The following is a 19,262-nucleotide window of genomic DNA, read 5'->3' as shown; positions in this document are numbered from 1 at the left end:
CATTTATATCATTGTCGCAAGGTGGAGAGTTGTGGTATATTCTATTAGTGTCAAGTGAAGAGATATGTTGAATGAGTGGATCGAGAAGAGATAGTGACTTGTCGTCTGAAGAGTTGAAGCACTTTGATAATCCCTCAAGCTGAATGAGCGAATTGTAATTACTTCCATCCAATCTAATATCCATTAAAAATATATGTTCGTAGGTTTGGTAGACCTGACAATCAAACATGATGTTAGTTGACATTGTCTGATTTTGATGTGATTATTAATATAACTTACCTCTTGGAATGACCTCCCCATCCTTGTCATTAGAATGCTCCTATTGAACGGGCTGAGGTATATAAAGGAGTTCATTAAGGACTGAGTTGGGATGTATTGGTGGAAGATGGAGAACATGGCATCACGGTGAGGTATATCGGTGACAATGATCATGAGCCTTGATTGATTATCCTCATTTTGGAGCAACTTCTCGTCCATAATGATTCGTACCACATCAGTGATTCCAGATTGGATTGAAGGCGTTGCGCAGAGCCGTTTGGTTGCTGCAGATATTATAAATCTGAAAGGATAGTTGACAAGTGATTAGATGGTGAGATTGATGATGGACTGACGTTTGTAACATGTTTGATGATACCTACTCGAATACCTCTTGTTTGTTCTTGCTGAGTAATTTTGATGATGATTTGTTGCTCATATATACGAGATAGAATAATCTTCCAGGAGTACATTCATCGGGAGGTAATTCCAAGAACCATTTGTCCAGCGGTTCCTCCAAGAGTTCTGTGCCATATATCCCAACTAAGTTGGAGTAGAACTCAGTTCCATCATCAAGACGTTTGATGAGCAGTGAAATGTAGTGTGGCAAAAGGGCGTCCATCTGGTCAACGTCGAGAGTATCGACGAGTGCATTGAGGAAGTCTCGGTGAAACAGAAAAGTGAGCCCCAAGTTTGGGAAGACGAGGGGCATGCGAAGACAGACCTGGGTGAAGTCAAACAAATTGATGTTGACATCGCCTCGTTGCTGGCGTTGTAAAAGATGACTAATGAATGACTTGACAGTGATCACTCCCATACCAAGTTCTGAGATGGCCACTGGCAACAAGGACCAAATATCTATAGCCCATCCATATTTAAATAGGTTGGCAATCTATATCGTTGTTCGAGTTTGTGTATATGAGTACTATGTATTGTGATTGATTGATTGATTGAAATGATCATGTAATGTACTTACATTGAGTACCTGAGGTAACAAGTCAAAGGCAATATTGGTTGCCTTAAAGTTTGATCTGCGTGCTTCCTCAACTGTCTTAACAACATCATCAAAGAATGATTGTGAAGGTAACTGCTTATCAAGGCTAGCGCATCTCTCTAACAAATATACCAAAGTATTAAACAACTTTATGTTTAACTCTTCGTCCATCATATTCGAATAGTTATTATCTCTTTGATTATTTGTTTGAAGTAATATTGAATAATGAATGTGTTGCAGAGCTATTATTTTCATTTCAAAAGGATAAACAATGTTGTGATTCGTGGAAAGGATCTGTTGGCCAAAAAAGGAACAAATATCCTGATGAGTGAATGATCTGAATCTTTCCTTAAAAGGTAATAATAATATATGTTACTTAGTTTATTACATCACACTGTTACCTTGTAATAACAGGCTATTGGTGTTGCCTACACCACTGCCACAGAGTGACGACTGCTGGATGGCAATGTTTGTTAGGATCTTATGACTAAAGTGCAGTTTGTTAAAGTATTCAATGGCGCCGCCTGCGTATCCACCCATGAAGTATACATCGCCGCCCGCCACACAGGCAGTGCCCATGTCGCGTGCGGGTGGACGAGGCTCCGCGATGAATGGCGTGGTCCACTCCATCATCTCGGTGTCCAGTATGTAAATATCGTTGGTGACAAAGTGGCGTGGCTTGCTGCCACCGCCAAAGATGAACATATAGCGGCCAACGGCGAAGGAGATGGCGAAAGTGCTGGTCTGCACCTCGCCCTTGGTCATGGCCTTGGTCCAATGGCGCGTGGTCGTGTCAAACACATGAACGTCATTGAACTTGTCAGTCCATCCATTGGTCTCGTTCCAGATGCCACCGCCAAAGACATATAACTTCTTGCCAATTGCTGTCATGCAATGACCGCTGCGGGCGCATGGTCGCTCGCCAGTGACCTCGGGTTGCTCCCATGTCATTGTCTCGGTGTTGAGTGCGTGCAGGTCGTCCAGCACCTGGTAGCGACCAAACTGATCGTTGTTGTTGCCGCCAAATATATACACAGTTGAGCCTACTGCTGCCGATGCGTGGTTGGTACGAGACACGGGCGCAGCGCCAAGGACAAACTCCTTGGGCACATTAGTCCATGTGCGATTGGCTGTGTTGAAGACGGCCAAGTCAAAGTTTGTGCCATGGCCATCGTAGCCACCGAATATATAGATGCTGTTGCCGACCAGCGTTGAGGTGTGGCGGGAGAAGTTGGGCACACGGTCGCCCTTGATCATTGGTCGCGAGAACGTATTGTTTGCGGTGTCATAGTATATAATATCATTGAATCTCTTTGTATCTGTCTCCTGTCCTCCTATAAATATGATCTTGCCATTGACAAAGGTTGAAGTATGCTTGAACCTCTTTGTCGGCATCTGTCCTGCAAACTTTGGTGTTATCCATCTGAAGCAGTCTATGTACCAAGGAAAGGTTAGTAAGTTGGGCCTCACACAACTCACACTCATTTATCATCGTTGATTACTTACTCTGTGCAGTTATGGCTCTCTTCTCAAAGTAGTATTCCTTGTATTCAAAGGATGGATCATACTTCATGGCCGAGCGCCATTCGTTACGCTTGCACACCTTCTTCCAAAGGGTGCGGTCATTGGATAGACGGTTGAAGTGCTTGTTAACCATTGACAGTGAGATGAGGTCTTGTGCGGTGAGGTGGGAGACGATGGACAGCTCGACCTCCTCGGGGAAGCGTTCCAACAAATAGAATCTGGTCAAGGTGGTTGGACAACGCTTCAACTTGCTGTTCCTCAGGCCGTATGTCTCGGTGGGCGAATACGTAGTGAAGTAGTCTTCAATGACAACCTCGCTCTCCTCATTGATGGACGATGGGTCGTTGTAACCTGGGTCGGTCTCAAAGTCGATCGAACTTGAGCTGCTCTTGAGGCTGGAACAGTTGCTCTGTGAATCAGTCTGTGACGCTGTAGACGAGCTGCATGAAGAGTAAGTGCTCTCCTCGTCCGAAGATGAAGTGATCGTGATGCTGAATCTTCTTTTGATGCTCTTGAGACTTGAGGTCAGGAATCCGCGTCCATGTCCATGTCCACTGCTGGTGCTGCTGCCAGCCTCGCGCGCCTCACCGCTGTTGCGCAGTTGATAAGGTGAGGTTGGCTGCTCGTCATTTTGCTGGACTCGCGCGTGTTGGAGCACTGGGGATGAACGTGGTGAGAGGACGGCTGGACGTGAGGCCTGGGTCCTTGGCGACTTCTTTGGTGAGGTGGCCGACCTGGACTCGGACGAGAACGTCGAGTGTAGCTTATTAAAGAATGACGCCACTTTTAAGTTGATGACGGTGATGCAGTTATACAGAGGTGAATATATAATGAATTGGTAGTGATGTTGGAGTGTGTGGGTGTGGTTGTTGTGACTGTGGCTGTATCTGTGGCTGTCTACTTCGTCGTCGTCGTTGACTTGGTTATTATTCGCGTTCGATGAGAATGTACAACGATATTGGAAGTGTACAAAATATATTGACTGGAAATTGATTATAGTGTTACACTGTTGTTGAGTTTGAGTTTGAGTTTGAGTTTGATTATTGAGTATATAGGTGTTTAAGGTTAGGTTTGTTGTCGAACTTGTAGGATGACGCCATGTACGTGGTGTAGATGGAGTTGACTGGACATGTAATTGGGACATCATATTCAACATAACTAACTAACTAATTAGTTCTAAACAATATTAATGTACATTGATGAGTTTGGATATGGATGTTTGATTGAGTGATTGATTGATTTGGATTGATTGATTGTGATAGATTGTGACAATTAACAAGTTTGGGACTCGATTGATTGGAGGAGGAGGAAAGAGGGATGGAATGAGGGATTGGGTATTGAAGGATTGTGTGTTGAATTGAATGGAAGTATAAAGAAGAAGATGTTATCATGGTTATATCGTTGTCGTTGTGGTCATCGCCATCGTCTTCAAATACAACATTGATTAAGGATTGTTGGATGGATTGGATGGATGGTAGGTGCCAGCCGTTATATATATATATGACATAAGGCAGGTGATAAGGTCTGGTTGGCCGTCTTAACTTCCAGTGTTGTTGTTGTTTGTTTGATGAATGTGTCCATCGTATATGTTTGATTGAGTGTGTGGTGAGTGTGGTATGATGTACTGACTTGCCGACAAACGACACATACAACACACATCAGTCGACTAAAGTTGACCACAACACAAAAACACAGTCTCTATCTCTATCACTACACATAATATCTCTATCTTATCATTCACTTCAAGCGTTATATCAGGTGTTATCGAGGGGTGGGTTGGTGGTGGGTGTGGAGTAGTTGCAACAACAACAACAACACAAAGATATATCATTCAATCATGATGATGATGATTGAGTGGATGAATGAAATGGATGGATGGAGTTGTCATTGATTGATTGGTTTGCAATAGATAATGATCATTGTACCACAATGTCTACCAACTCCCATTTACAACGGCCACCTTCCAAAAAGCACTCATCACGTGATGCATGTCTTGTCATGTCGGTCCCAACTACTTCTTCTTACACATAACATAACATATTCCAGGTATAACTTATATATTATTCACACATCATTTACATCATTAATGTCAACTTACATGAAATCTGTCTGTATCTACTCTCTTGGTCAATGGAGTCAAAGTCAATGTCAACCTGTGTGTTGTGTCTATCTTCTTATCACTTATTATGGAGATTGAATGAAAGTATAGTTGTAGTAGTAGTAGTAGTAGTGTAATGATGGTAGGTAGCTGGCTGGGATGGACCAGGGTGTATTGTTACAATTGAGATGGATAGATGGATAGATGTATAGATAGATGGATGGATGCTAGGTATATGTATGTGTGAGGTGTGATAATGAATGAATGAATGAATGATGACGAGTGATTGGATTGGAATGGAATGGATTGGTGATAGGGGTGTGTGGGTTGAGACTTGTCGAGACTCAAGAGTGCACCATTGCTGTGATGGGAATGACCTGACGATGATGACCTGGGGTCTGTGCCAGTCCTGACTCTGATCCTTCACATTACACGCATGGATACTGATTCGACGTCTGTGTGTGTGTACACCGAGACGGTGGACCATTTAATATTATTTAATCTAAAGTAACCGACAATTGTGAGAGACATAGAGGTCCTTCGACCAAACACGCGTTGGCATCTAAGATCGGGATGCAAAACGGGCGGACTTTTTGCCACTTAGTGTACAAAAAAAAACGGGGCTTTGGCCCCAGCCCCAATGGATCGTTTGGGGGGTTGTGTGGAATTGGGAAGTCCAGTCTCGAGGTGTTGTGTCGGTTTTGTCTGATGAACTTTGGTTGATGGTTGGTCTAAAGTCTCGGTGTTTGTGTGTGTTTGAATACTGACCAATGTAATCGAATGGCACCATCGATCTCCTCGTGTCTCCTCTTCCGCATTGGCCACATAAACAGATCGCCAACTACAACATTATCATCATCATCATTATTATCATCTTCATCATCGTCCAACAACCTGCAAACTATTCAACACATGCATGGAACACCATGGCATTGGGTAGACCTGTTCACATGAATGATCGTGAGCCTCGAGGGGTAAGTTGATCTACCAACCCTCACTAACTCACTCACTTCTTCTGTTTATACTCGTCTGGAACATCGTTGGTGATCTTAATGCTGACCATTGAGATGTCCTCCATTGGTCTATCCTCGCGATCAGTCCTGGCACCCTCAATCTGAAGCACGACATCCTGTCCTTTGTAGACACGTCCAAATACTGTGTGCTTGTTGTCGAGTCGCGAAACTGGTACGGTGGTGATGAAGAACTGACTGCCATTGGTGCCCGGGCCTGCGTTGGCCATCGACACGGTGAACGGCCTGTCGTGCTTGAGACTGCGACTGAACTCATCCTCAAAGTCCTTGCCCCAGATGCTGGTGCCACCTGTGCCGTCGCCCTGTGGATCGCCCGTCTGTATCATGAAGCCCTTGATCACACGATGGAATATGATGCCGTCGTAGTAGCCATTCTTGGCATGTGTAGTGAAGTTCTCCACTGTCTTTGGACACTCGTCTGGGAACAACATGATGCTAATGTCTCCAGCAGTCGTATGTATAATCGCATTCTTTGGCAATTGTCTTGCGGCATTCTGCAGCATCAAATGTTCATCCTTTGTCGTCTTCTCATTAAATACATCTCTTCCCATCTCGGCACTTCCACTAATTGATTGAATGATTGAGTGAGTATGTTGTTCAAGTCTTTCAATGATGTCGGATACATACGAGTCCTCTGGCTCTCTCCTTGTGAACATGTAGAATCTCTGTTTCTTGTGCGCCAAACAGAATAGTGTTGGGTCAGGGTCAACATCTCTCTTCTTTGTGCCCATGAATACATCGCCCTCATTCTTTCCTTGATACAACGCCAATCCAAGGAATCTAGTCGTGTTCTCAATCTTTCCAAGTACCCTTGCTACTTTGTTTGTGACGATGTTGACGACTATAATGTAGTGATGGTAAGTATGAATGTCCGCGCTTGCTATGCCATGCCACCAAACCAATACATACTCTTGATTCCAACCAACGTTGGATAGATTACAAAGTTCTCAGTCTCGTCAAAGAGGATGTTGGATGGAGGTGGTGGCGCACTCTTGAGAAGGCTGTCCGGCTGAACGGCCGCATCAAACACAGCCTCAATTTCACGCTCAACGGCCATTCGTCGGCCAAAGTCATTGGGATCGATGTGATATACAGTGTCCTCCTCCTTCTGAAGCTGACTGAGCACGGCGTACGACTCGTCGTAGACCCTGTGAAGCTTGCCTGTCGAAAAGGTGAACACGCGCACCTTGCGATCACGTGACATCACAGCAAAGTATTTGCCCTTGCCGCTGACCTCGAGTGACATGGCCACGGTCTTCTCCTTGAGCAAACAATAGAGATCGGTGTCCATCTTTAGCGAGAAGTCCAGTGATGCGCTGGGCTCCTTGTAGTCCTCATCCGGTGACCAATACTCGATTGAACCAGCCAAGTCTATAGAGATAACTGATCGATGTGCATTGTTGTACTTGATCAGATGTACGGGCTTTCGATGGATTGACAATGTATGTAGTGCAACTGATGACAGATCAGACTTGGCATCGTATATATATATGTTTGGTGATTCGCGGCTTGATCTACAATTGATTGATTGTGATTGATTGATTGTGATTGATTGAGTATGTGAGTGCCAGGTCTTCCTTGGCCTGATCATCGCGAGGCTTTGACACATACATTGCCACCAGTTGTTTGCCAGACTCCTTTCCATATATCCACTGGCATGTCAATGGTAAATAGTCCAACTTGAATGAGTTTACAATGTCTGTGTGATCAAAGGTACACGTGTCCAAGTGTCGGTCAGTCAATCTGTCAGTCTGTGGCGTGTCCCCAACTCATGAGTCCAACGAACGAACATACCAAAGTTGTTGATGTCGAATATACGGACATTCTTGTCAATGCCAACGGAGCACAGCCACAGTCCGTCGTAGCTGACACTCATTGAGAACAGTCCATTGTGCGCTTTGAATGTCTTGACAAACTCTATACCAACTGGCTGTTTCTTCCAGAACTTGATATAACCTAGTATATCACCAGTGATTATAAACTCTGTCTTTGTCACGTATACTGATGAACATGCGTCCTTATGCATAAAGCTACGCTCATACATCTCTGTCTTTGGTAAGTTATCCAAGTATATATGTTCAAATGGTAGTTCTCCTATTGTAACGATGATGTCAGTATCATCACTCATTCATTCATTCTTTCATTTCATACTCCTATGCTTCTTCTTTGATGCCTCTGTATCGTTGTCGTTGCCGCTGTTGGTCGTGCTGGTCTCAGCTTGACCATCATCTTGTTCAAGTTCCCTCTTTGACATCTCTATATATCTCTATTTATATCTCTATCTCTATCACTTGTGAATGCATTAAAAGATTCATTAAAAGTGAACTTGCAAGTCGTTTGACTAAAATTCAGAAGTCACTCAAGACGCGTGTTGCCGTGGGAGTTGACGAGAAGGATACACGGCGAAACGATACAAGAACACACACTTGATGAGATGGGAGGTTGTTTTTAATAGCTATGATGGAAAGAGGTAATGAAAGAGAGAGGATAGATAGACAGACATGTGCCATCCCATATAAAAGGTCATGACGATATGTGGAACCTTTGGACTGGCACAATAACAACAAACATGTCCTTATTGGACGGTGTAGTAGCTGTCGTATGATCCGTAACTGGTGGTGGTGGACTCGTCGTCCTGAATTAATCCTCGTCGTTGCTCATCTTTGTTCAAGTGGTGATCTGTATCGGTGCGTGCCGTGTAGTTGTTCTTGGCGCCAAAGTCCTCGGAGTAGTCCACCGACTTCATGTTGGAGCCAAAGAAGGCCAGAGCCACAGTGACAGCCAACGCCTCGGGGAAGTAGTTCAGCGCGTACAGATCCCAGATGCTGGCGACAAATGGACGACGCACGTTGATAAAGTAATGCGCAATCTTGGCGTCCAGACACAGGATGAAGATGATGGTGACGACGGCCACTTTGACCAGGAACACCTTGCGTTGCGTCGTCTGGTGGATCTGCAGCGCAGTGACCATGCGATGCAGTTTTACCCAGTAGACAATGAAGGCGATCGACAGTGCGAATGAGAAGCCAGAGATGATGAGCATGCCGACGCCAAACACCATGATGGCCACCTCCTGGTCGATGTTTAGATAGGTCTCGCTGATGATGAACACCGCCGAGATCCACATCGATGTGAACACACAAAAGACATTGCGTAGCATTCTGACCTTGTCCTCGCCGTGGCCCAAGTGCTCGACGCGGAACACCACCTCTATCCAACTGAACAGTACAATGCCAAACATGCAGTAATAAGTCACGATGGCCATAATCTCGAATGCTTCAAACGCTATCGATGCGCCCAATGCATTCATATCAACTGTAAGCAATAATACAAACAATGAGTCTGATATTGTCTTTGCTGTATGTTGTTGATGTTGTTGATATCGCGGATGTTGTGGGTCGTGGTTGATGTTGGGTTAGCACCTTCACTCGTCAATTTATGAATCACCGCATGTCATATACTATACCTACCTATACAATGTATTAATATTATAGTATATACAAGTCTGGTTAATCGATTGGGTCGATATCGATTGGACCACCAGAGTAGGAAGGCACTGCTAACCAAAAGTGTAAAGTGCCATGCCAACAAGGTGATCTCGAGATCAAGTTGTATCTGGTGCGGCAGTCCACTTCCCTGACCAAAGTAGACCAAACCAATGATCTCAAACCTATTCGAAGACATTGATTGACTGTCCTAATCCTTTAATCTTTTAATAAATAAATCTTATATATTGGTATGTAGTGATATTTGTTTGCGGCGCTACACTCGCTGCCCTATTCCTGATGACTCTATTTCCTCACTTTCTTGACAATTATAAGTACTAGTAGTTGTAATTGTTCATCAATATTAATGAATGAATATGTTATGGACTGGGAACTCTCCCATCGATCAGTTGTCAATCCACATTCACACCAAAAGCCAATCCACCAGTTTTTCGTGATCAAGTGGTCCCAAAAAAGAAAGGGCTTGTGGGTAGAGAGGTCAGACATTGGTCTTGCGATTGTCGACACTTGGCACGTTCCTTTGCTTTTGTTGCAGTGTTGTCATGCAAGTAATGGCAACAAGATAGCTTGACAACAAGTACTGAAACAAGAGAATAAGGAACATGTCGCATGACTACCTATGATTAGTTAAGTTTATCTTTATGTTTTGAAGTTTGGAGGGGAGATGTTGGAACAACTACTGACAAACGACTAATTGTTATACAATGAACAGAAGACCCACGCAGAGTACAACTATCGGTTGCTAATTAAATGTGCACCATCATGATTCACTCTGTTGTTTTCATTGGACTGCGTCAGATGGCACATTGTATGAATAAATCCATACTAATCATCCGACTTTGAAGCCAACGAGTACAATGATGATTTCATTTCAAGACGACTTCACCTCATACCTTCCTTCGTCCATCTCGTTTTCTGCCCAAGTCACAAAATCAGGATAAAATTAAATCAAATAACTTTTATCCATATCATTTTACAAACGTTACCATAAAGTACCCATCACCAGAGGTGATCATCACTCATCTAGATTGACGTTTCATGGCGGTAGATAAAGATTGGTGCCAGGTCACTAATGATGGGCAACTATTGGGAAGTGTTGAACACTTTAAACTCTCTCTCCTAGAGAGCTTACCATACGCTAACATTCTTGTTGGGACAAGTTAAATTCCAAAGTGATTGGCTGACCATTGTTTACACAACACATCAAACATACATACGAACATCAACAACACTAATACAACAACAATCATGATTATGGGGAGGATGATGATTGTTTGTTTGTTTGTGTGTGTGTTAAATCGTGTCTAACCAAGTATGAATGATATGAGTTCACCTTCACTTCACCTTACCTCACTACGACCTGCCCACTCATACCCAATCACTTCTCACTTTCACTCCATTCCACTCCGCTATCCACAGTGTTACTTCCTCCTACTCCTCATGTCTTGTTCACTCACTCATTCACTCATTCATTCATCCATCCAATCACAATTAACCAAGACACAGAGAGACATAACTTAAAATACACTTTGCTCACCGACCATCCATTCCCCCATCCATTACCCTTTACCAACATATACACACACACGCACACACTACCATAAAGAGAACTTCACCCATCTCATATACTCCCATTCATACACATACCCCTTTCCAGAACGAAAGGATCGACCAAACACCAACAACAACAAACAACACAACAACAAATAGGGTGGAAATTTCAATCGTTCTATTACACATACTTAGGAATATACATACACTCACACACCAACATACACTTACTTACATACTTGCACTCGTTCCATCTCCGCCATTTACTTCTTAATCCAAACCTTCAACAACATATACATATAAATTTATTACATTTACATTGTTATAACAAGTTTTTTCTTTATATTTATACCAAAACATTCCAGTCCCCGGTTCCGGAAATCATTAAACTCTCGGCGGTCGTTCTAAAGATTCCAAAAAGGATACCAAGAAAGATAGAAAGAAAACATGTTTCGATGCTCTTCTTCATCATTGCTGGTCGGACACAATGTCACATTCTTCATAGATTATAATACTCAGCCTGGCGAGAACTTGTACATCGTTGGCTCCCAATCATACCTCGGAGAATGGGATGTTTCCCGAGCCAAACGAATGACTTGGAACACAGGTAGGTGATCCAGTCGAGTCAAGTTGAGACGACACAGAGTGTCTCACTCACATCAATCATACAAACATTCAATTTGAATGAATAGGCAATGTCTGGGATGTCAAGATTGGTTTCTCTATGGATGTGTCTGTCCAATACAAGTATTTTGTAATGAATGAACACACTAAGCAATGCCGTTGGGAGGATATAGATAACAGAAAGATAATGATCGATACAAATGAGATGCTCGTTCAAGACCATTGGAACGTTATAAGGAAGCTGTCAGATCCACCTCTACCAGATGGATCATCTCCACAACCGAGACAACATCAACAATCACAGGACTCCACCAAGAAGGAACAGGAACAGACTCAGAAGACAACCTCCCCAACAAAGCCAACTCCAACAATTACCTGGACACCGACAAACACTCATCCTCCAAGGTCCAATCCAAACCGAGCAATGCTTCCAACATCACCATCAGCAGGTGTTGTCACAAGTTGCTCTGTTCTGGCGGCAATGTCACAGCCATCACTATCGAAAGAGTCAACAGTTGGACAACCATTGATGAACAAGGCATCACTATTGGAGTCATAACCATTATGCAACTCAAATCAATCAAATCGATCAATTCCACAACTCCATCAGCTTCCCCTTCCCTCCCCTACTACCCATGTACTTGACTTGGTCAACAAACTACACATTGTATGTGCAGTTTTTTGATCCAACCACCGCCGATACTTTCATTCGAACATATCCAATGTCTCAATCAATGAGAGTATTCATTCTTTCCTTCCCCTACTACCGTTTGCTTGTAATAAATGTAATAATTAACTAACTATTAATAGATAGATAGACGAACATCATCATCACCAGGTCATTGCTTTGTTTGTGTGTATGTGTGTGATGTGACGTGGAAACAATGAAAATGAATTTTATAAATAAGGAAGTTGTTTTTGAACTTTATCATTGTTTTTTGTAATGGGAACACACATGTGTTTAAATAAATGTGTGACAACACATAAACACACATACTTGGACTCATTCATTCATACTCACACACACATTGCAGCAGTTACAGAGACAGAGAAGGAGATAGAGATATATATACATCACATCACACACACTCTATAACAACAACAACATAACAAATACTCAATCAATCAATCAACAAAGTTAAGTTAACTATCTTGCTCACATAAGCAAAGGTTGAGCTGAATCACTTGAATCAACATTGATTGAAGTAATCATTCAAAGTGAAACACAGTGACAGCTAATCAATATCAGGAGCAGCAGCACATCATAATGATGATGGATACTATAGCAATGACCACTGATAGCCCTGCTGCTGGGCTTCACCTTGTGGACAGGAAGTCTCCTCCTCCGCCTCCAGAGGTCACTCCCACGATGCGAAAGGATACACCGGTGCCCTCACTAGTAGAGGAGGTTGCAACGGCGACAGCGGCGACAGAGGAGGTTGTAGATGTGCCACCATCACCACCATCATCAGTTCAGCAACATGAGAAGCCTGTGATGGAGAAGACAACAACAGAGCAGCTCAATGGTGGTGTCCATCATATCAACGGCAATGGCAACGGCAATGGCAATGGCTACGGCAACGGCAATGGCCATACGAGCGACATCGTGCACAAGGTAGACGATGTAGATCACATGAACTTCATGGAATGCAAGGAAAAACAACAGATACAACAGCAGCAGCAACAACAACAACAACAAGAGTCGACGACGGACACTGTGATGACCGAGCAGCAATTGGAAAAGGATGATGTTGGTGCTGCCACAAACGACATTGAGGACAACGATGTTGCCGCCGCGGATGACGAGAAGGAACCGACTGGCACAGTGAACACGCCCCAACTGCTCAGCTCATCGTCGTCTTTGGCATTAGGCACTTTGCAGAATGAAACAGAGTTCAGCTTTTCATTTCATGTTGGACCCAAGATCAAGGCCGAGAAGAAGAAGAAGGACCAGTCATTGCGAGAATACCATGGCCGTGGACCATCGGCCGCGCTCTCTTTCCCCACGTCAATGGTCAGTGGCGGCCCGGGCAGCATCAGCGGCAGCGGCGCCAACATCAAGAAATCAAAGGCCAATGGCACAAAGAGCTCACATACCAAGCCGACGCACACGCCCAAGACAGTGTCGCTCTCGTCGCGACGCGCCGAGCACAGACCCCTGTTCAACGGTGGCGACATTGGTGGCAGTGAGCTCTTTAGCAGTCTGTTCAGCGGCAAGACATCATGTTCAAAGATTCTGAAGGATTGCTACAGAGTCTCATCATCACTTTCACTTGACCAGCAGCAACTGGGCGCGACCCAGGACTCTGACCTCCTACCGCTCGATCAGCTATCGGCCCACGGCAATGACGAATCGCTGGACGACATGGCCGACGATCAACTCAGCACGCTGACATACCAGCAGCAACAACAGCTAGTGTTGCTCAAGAGCAGCTCGGGCATGTCAATCGAATCGATCATACAAGAAGAGGAAGAGTCGTCGTCCGACGAGGAGAAGTCCTACGTCAAGAGTCTAAAGGAGAGGAAGGCGCTCGAGGACGCAGAGAAAGGATACAACAGAGTACTTCGAGAAAAGATCGAACAGGTATGTATGATTGTGATTGTGATTGATTGACGACTACGAATACTAACGCGATACAATCACAACAGGCGAATGTAAATAGAATGTTTTTCGAACCAAACAGGAAGAAGGTGTTGACAAAGGAGCAGCAACTGCATCAGGACTTCCTGGAGCAAGATATATATAATCCACCGTTGGTGCCAAGAGCCTTCAATGTGACAGAGTGCGAGGAGGGACCTTATGACACATTGTTTACACAATCCATCCACTGCGATTGGGCGAGTCAAGCCATCTCAAGTCTTCATCGAGCGAGACAGCGGCGGCAGAGGAGGTGGCGGCAGGCAAGAAGCGCACGGCTGAGGATGTGATCAAGGAGGGTGTCGTAACGCCCAAGTGCATCAAGGTCACGCCATACGTGCCCTACAACATCAACATCAGCAGGCGATTCCTTCAAGACTTCAAGCAGGGCTACATAGTCTACAACCAAGTAAGCAACCCATCGCATCACGCCCTGACACGCAGGAGCAGGCAGCATCAACAACACGATCATCAACAACATCAGCAGCGCGACCTCATCTCATCGCCACCACTGACGCCCGTGGGCCCCACCACCACGGTCAACGGCGTCAACCTTTCGGCGGTTCACATGCCCGCGTACATCTGGCGCAAGGTATCGGAGATGTTCCACAATCTCAACTGGTCACCCGAGGAGACGGCGCTTTTTGAGGAGCTGCTCTACATCTATGGCAACGACTGGCCCGAGATCAGCCGTCTGATGTGCGGCTCCAAGGCACCTCTGCAGATCTATCGTCATTTCAGCAAGCATCAACAAGTGGACCATCTCGACGAAGAGTTTGTCGAGGACTGGCGCAATATATGCTTCATCTGCTTCATCTCCAACAGTCTCAAGAGTCGCGGCAAGTTCAAGATGAACAAGTCCAAGTCATTGGTGTCCTGTCTCAGCTGCGACCGCGTGTTCCACATTGGCTGCCTCGACCCGCCCCTCCCCGAAGTGCCCAAAGGTGACTGGTTCTGCTCATCTGATTGTTCCCAAGTGTCACAGATCGTAAGTTGACAGTCAACGATTGGTTTGATGACGCACTCGCTCACTCATCCACTCACCCACAAATGTAGAAGTGCGAGGCATGTAACAAAGACGACAAGGAGGACTCATTTGTCTTGTGCGATACCTGTAACAATGGCTATCACATATATTGTGTCTCCCCACCACTCACGGAGGTGCCAGATGAGAAGTGGGAGTGCCAGCGATGTACAGGACTAGCCAACATCAAGAAGGAGAAGCTCGATCATATGCTTCTGGACGATGTGTCCAAGTTGGAACGTGTCGACTCAAACAACAACAACAACAATGACAGCAGCAACAACAACAATGTCATCAACACACCAACAAAGGACCATACAGCATCACCAATGTTCCCAAAGATGTCGGCGTTGATGACACCTCCTCCTCGATCGCCACTCGTTCAGTCGATGTCGCCATCACCATCGGTGCTCAAGAGATCCGTGCCACAGTCTCCATACTTGTTGTCCTCATCGGGTACTCACACAGGCAGCCACCCACATCCACCACTGTCATTGCCACACTCGGACTCTTGTCCCAACCAGCATCACGACCTCGGTGCGTCGATGACCAGCCCCAACCTCACTAGCACCACCACACCAGACTCCTCGCTGCAGGAGCAGTACACAAGCGCATACGCAAGGATCTTGTCAAAGGAGGGCCACAAGATCGCCGCCATGGCACAGCCCAAGCCATTCTACACACTGAAGAAGCTGAGTCAGATATGTCTGGGGTGCCTGACCCAGGTTGGCCTGCTAGAGGAGTCGCCCCACCTCACCGACCTGCCCGAGATATACATGTACGAGGAGCTGCTACGAGGCAAGCTGCTCAACGAGGAGGAGATCGAGTCCGAGGGCTATGCATCGCGTCAGTTCGATGGCATGCTGTCGGCCATCCCCATTGCCGTAACGGGATTGATTGCACAGCCCGTCCTGTCGACGCCCCAGCAGCAGCAACAACAGCAGCCAAACACCGTTGTCACTCCACGACGAAGGACAACATTGATCAGCTCACTACTCACCACACCACCGCCATCCCAAGCCACCACCTCAGCATTTGACGCCACCGTCTCGTCGACGCCCTACACGACTGGGTCGTCCAAGAAGAGGACGCGCAAGCAGCAGAAGGAATCCTCCACGGGCTCCAACTCTGATGTGGCGTCGCCCATCCCCATGGCGGAGAGTTTCCAATCGATTGGCGTTGCGACCACATCACCCGACTCGTCCTCGACCCATCTTCATTTCAACAACAACAACGCATCACTCAATGGACATGAGGACAGCGCCGTGACATCCTCAAATCGAGCCGCTCTGGAGGACTTCCTGTCCGACGAAGCCAGTCACAGCAATACCAACACCAACACCAACACCCTGCCTCGTACGAGCGGCGGCGACGCGCTGACCGAGTCGAACCAGAGCATAACCCTGACGCACTCTGCCGTTGAGCTGTTCACCAACCTCATGACGGACAATGCATTGTCTGCGGCGATACCCCAGACAACTACGCAACCACCACCACTACCATCACTCACAACCTCTGGCACATTGGAAGGATCACAGATACTGCTCAGCATGGCCAATTCACTCGGTGTTGCGCCMACTCAATCTCCCACTTGGCGGGGTCGATCTGGCAATGCCCACCAACAACGACCACCACAACGACAACGACAACACAACAAAGTGGACCTGGCTACTCTAACTATGTCAGTAACTTCACAATCAATGTCGAGGAGCCGATATCACCTCGTGAGACAAGGACAAAGAAAAAGGCCAAGATCGAGACACCTCCCAGCCCCAACCTCAACAACAACAATAACAACAGCAACAGCAACAGCAAGAAGCGTAGATCGACAATCAATGAGACAATAGGCATTGCTCGAGGTAGAAGGAGTCGTCTGGCTGATGGCTCGTCAAACGTGGCGCGTTGGTGGATCTTTAGCGGCAACCCCAAGAACAAACCTGAGCTCAATGACATGAAGGTTGGCGATCAGATGGAGTGGGTCGTGCGTCAGCACGCAGACAACATCCGTAAGAGTGACTTTGTTTACATCTGGGTGTGTGGCAAGTATGCAGGCATTGCAGCCACTGGCATCACGATGTGCGACCCCATACGAATGGACACCGAATCTCTGTCCTACTCGCACACGACCAAGCCCAACCAGCACCACACCATCAAGGTGCAGATCACCTCAATGCTGCGTGAGCTGCTACCCAAGCGCTTGATACACGACCACGACCTGCTGAGCAAGATGACCATCATTCGCGCACCTCTGGCAACCAATTTCTGGGTCACCGATGAGGAGGCAGACGCACTGGCCTCCATTGTCAGAAGCGTCAACGATGGCACACTTGTCATCCCACCCGAGACACCAACGACCCCCGTGCCCAAGAAGAACAGGTCGCCATTGAGTGCCTGCCAGTCCCCACTCTCTGCGCACAGCAGTGACCCCCTTGGACTAATGCCCAGCACACCCATTTCCAGCATGACCTCACTTTATCACTCTGCGACCTCGTCGCTATTATCACCATCCACCCCCAACACCACACCAGCAGATCTTCCGTCTGGACCAATCAACTCCGCATGCACCTCCTCTTCATTGATCTCTCCATGTGACACTGCTATGACTACATCAACGACCTCTTCACAACCTCCAACAGCCCCACTACCACTTATACCATCGTTTGGCAAGAAGTCCAAACCACTCCAGCCCTCCACAACGATAGTGTCTACGACTACGACGACGACCACAACCAATCAACCGATCGCCACAACACCATCACACTCCTGTACGATATGCAAAGAGAGCACATCACCAATGATCGACTGCGACTCTTGTGGATCATTTTACCATTCTACCTGCCTCACCGACCCCATCAACAAAGCCAACTATGCCTACTGGATTTGTTTCAAGTGTTGCATGACGGACCAAGATGTATGTATATTCTCAAGAATCAACTTCCAAACCAACAAACTAACCAACCATCAACCAATCTAGATACTCAATTGCAAACTTGTGATTGGATGGTTGGAACTAAGATCCAAGTGTAAATCGATAATTGTACAGAAGTGTGAAGCATTTTGCCAGTCTCATAAGCGAAGTAAGTGTGATGATTGACTGCGAGTGGACGAGTGGATGGATGGTCCTAACATTTAAAACAGACATATATAGTGGCAACAAGAAGAAGACTTTGAACAAAATGATCTCTTTTACAAGTCAACTCAATACCCTGCGAACAATGTTGTCAAAGGTTGCCAATCAAAGATATTCCATATGGCAACATTCACTACAGTTGAGCAGTCAACATTCAGACGAATAAAATGGGTGTATTTGTCCATTATTATTATTATTTAATAACTGCCAGCTCCATAAATTAATATTAGATTTTTGGGAATACACGTATTCCTCTGTTGATCAAACATTCAAACATTCATCACTGGTACTTGACTTGAAGACTAGAACAAACATTTATTTACATTCATTTTGGTAACATACCAATCGCTCAACATACTCCAAAGCTTTGAAAGTTAATGAGGGCACATGCTGCGCGGAAGTATAGATCGAGGTGGTGGCGCTGTGATCCATAGGGTGGAGCCAAACATCGTGAGAGCCTTGACCTTTGGAAAGCAGTGTTCAATCTTGATACGCAATCTTGAGATCTGGAAATTATAGATGCGTTGTTCAACTGTGAGGAACTTGGTGACTGTTCTGGTATTCCTCTGTTTCTTAATTGGTGTAACGAATGGGTGGTTCTTTGAGACGTAGGCTGAGTCGGCCAAAATCTTCTCACCAGGCAGTAACTCATTGGCCAACTCTCCATCGTCAAAGATGGTTAAATCATGCTTGCTTCCTGGTTGAGGAGGGCCAACCCAAACGATGTAGCCATCCAGTCGGATTCCTACTTCAAACTTGATGCCATGAAATTTGTGTTTGCCTGACGACACATTAGTTGTTGTCGGTGAGTTAACTTGATAGCGCTGCATTATTTTAAAAACAAACAGAAACATACCGCTGTAGAAGGACCTTTGGAGATCTTGATT

At 45.7% G+C, this 19,262-nt stretch overlaps 8 protein-coding genes across 8 annotated transcripts; 2 read left to right on the top strand and 6 right to left on the bottom strand.

Annotated features, from left to right (window-relative positions):
• Positions 1-158: 158 nt before the first annotated feature.
• On the bottom strand, positions 159-432 carry SAMD00019534_084100 (hypothetical protein; the record flags this gene model as incomplete). Its single annotated transcript, XM_012896301.1, has 2 exons — positions 159-173; positions 280-432. The coding sequence occupies 2 exons, from the start codon at positions 430-432 to the stop codon at positions 159-161; spliced, it is 168 nt and encodes a 55-aa protein (XP_012751755.1).
• Positions 433-634: 202 nt separating this feature from the next.
• On the bottom strand, positions 635-1,423 carry SAMD00019534_084090 (hypothetical protein; the record flags this gene model as incomplete). Its single annotated transcript, XM_012896300.1, has 2 exons — positions 635-1,147; positions 1,232-1,423. 2 exons carry the CDS (start codon positions 1,421-1,423, stop codon positions 635-637), a joined length of 705 nt encoding a protein of 234 aa, XP_012751754.1.
• Positions 1,424-1,633: 210 nt separating this feature from the next.
• SAMD00019534_084080 (hypothetical protein) lies at positions 1,634-3,904 on the bottom strand (the record flags this gene model as incomplete). The annotated part of the gene is made up of 3 exons (XM_012896299.1): positions 1,634-2,682; positions 2,756-3,779; positions 3,878-3,904. The coding sequence occupies 3 exons, from the start codon at positions 3,902-3,904 to the stop codon at positions 1,634-1,636; spliced, it is 2,100 nt and encodes a 699-aa protein (XP_012751753.1).
• A 1,973-nt stretch (positions 3,905-5,877) lies between these two features.
• On the bottom strand, positions 5,878-8,156 carry SAMD00019534_084070 (hypothetical protein; the record flags this gene model as incomplete). Its single annotated transcript, XM_012896298.1, has 6 exons — positions 5,878-6,466; positions 6,530-6,743; positions 6,812-7,416; positions 7,514-7,601; positions 7,697-7,996; positions 8,054-8,156. The coding sequence occupies 6 exons, from the start codon at positions 8,154-8,156 to the stop codon at positions 5,878-5,880; spliced, it is 1,899 nt and encodes a 632-aa protein (XP_012751752.1).
• Positions 8,157-8,477: 321 nt separating this feature from the next.
• SAMD00019534_084060 (hypothetical protein) lies at positions 8,478-9,586 on the bottom strand (the record flags this gene model as incomplete). The annotated part of the gene is made up of 2 exons (XM_012896297.1): positions 8,478-9,259; positions 9,373-9,586. 2 exons carry the CDS (start codon positions 9,584-9,586, stop codon positions 8,478-8,480), a joined length of 996 nt encoding a protein of 331 aa, XP_012751751.1.
• Positions 9,587-11,397: 1,811 nt separating this feature from the next.
• SAMD00019534_084050 (hypothetical protein) lies at positions 11,398-12,136 on the top strand (the record flags this gene model as incomplete). Its single annotated transcript, XM_012896296.1, has 2 exons — positions 11,398-11,566; positions 11,652-12,136. Coding segments are annotated over 2 exons (654 nt in total), but the record flags the coding sequence as incomplete, so codon positions are not given.
• A 720-nt stretch (positions 12,137-12,856) lies between these two features.
• Positions 12,857-18,339, top strand: SAMD00019534_084040 (hypothetical protein; the record flags this gene model as incomplete). Its single annotated transcript, XM_012896295.1, has 8 exons — positions 12,857-14,167; positions 14,233-14,336; positions 14,432-14,630; positions 14,706-15,209; positions 15,278-16,601; positions 16,954-16,969; positions 17,046-18,156; positions 18,220-18,339. The coding sequence occupies 8 exons, from the start codon at positions 12,857-12,859 to the stop codon at positions 18,337-18,339; spliced, it is 4,689 nt and encodes a 1,562-aa protein (XP_012751749.1).
• A 410-nt stretch (positions 18,340-18,749) lies between these two features.
• SAMD00019534_084030 (hypothetical protein) lies at positions 18,750-19,205 on the bottom strand (the record flags this gene model as incomplete). Its single annotated transcript, XM_012896294.1, has 1 exon — positions 18,750-19,205. The coding sequence occupies one exon, from the start codon at positions 19,203-19,205 to the stop codon at positions 18,750-18,752; it is 456 nt and encodes a 151-aa protein (XP_012751748.1).
• Between the last annotated feature and the right edge of the window lie 57 nt (positions 19,206-19,262).

Source organism: Acytostelium subglobosum (assembly GCF_000787575.1).
Source record: "Acytostelium subglobosum LB1 DNA, scaffold: scaffold18, whole genome shotgun sequence".
NCBI classification, from domain to species: domain Eukaryota; phylum Evosea; class Eumycetozoa; order Acytosteliales; family Acytosteliaceae; genus Acytostelium; species Acytostelium subglobosum.
The sequence above is the reverse complement of the archived record's forward strand: the minus strand, read 5'-3'. Positions and strand labels throughout refer to the sequence as shown.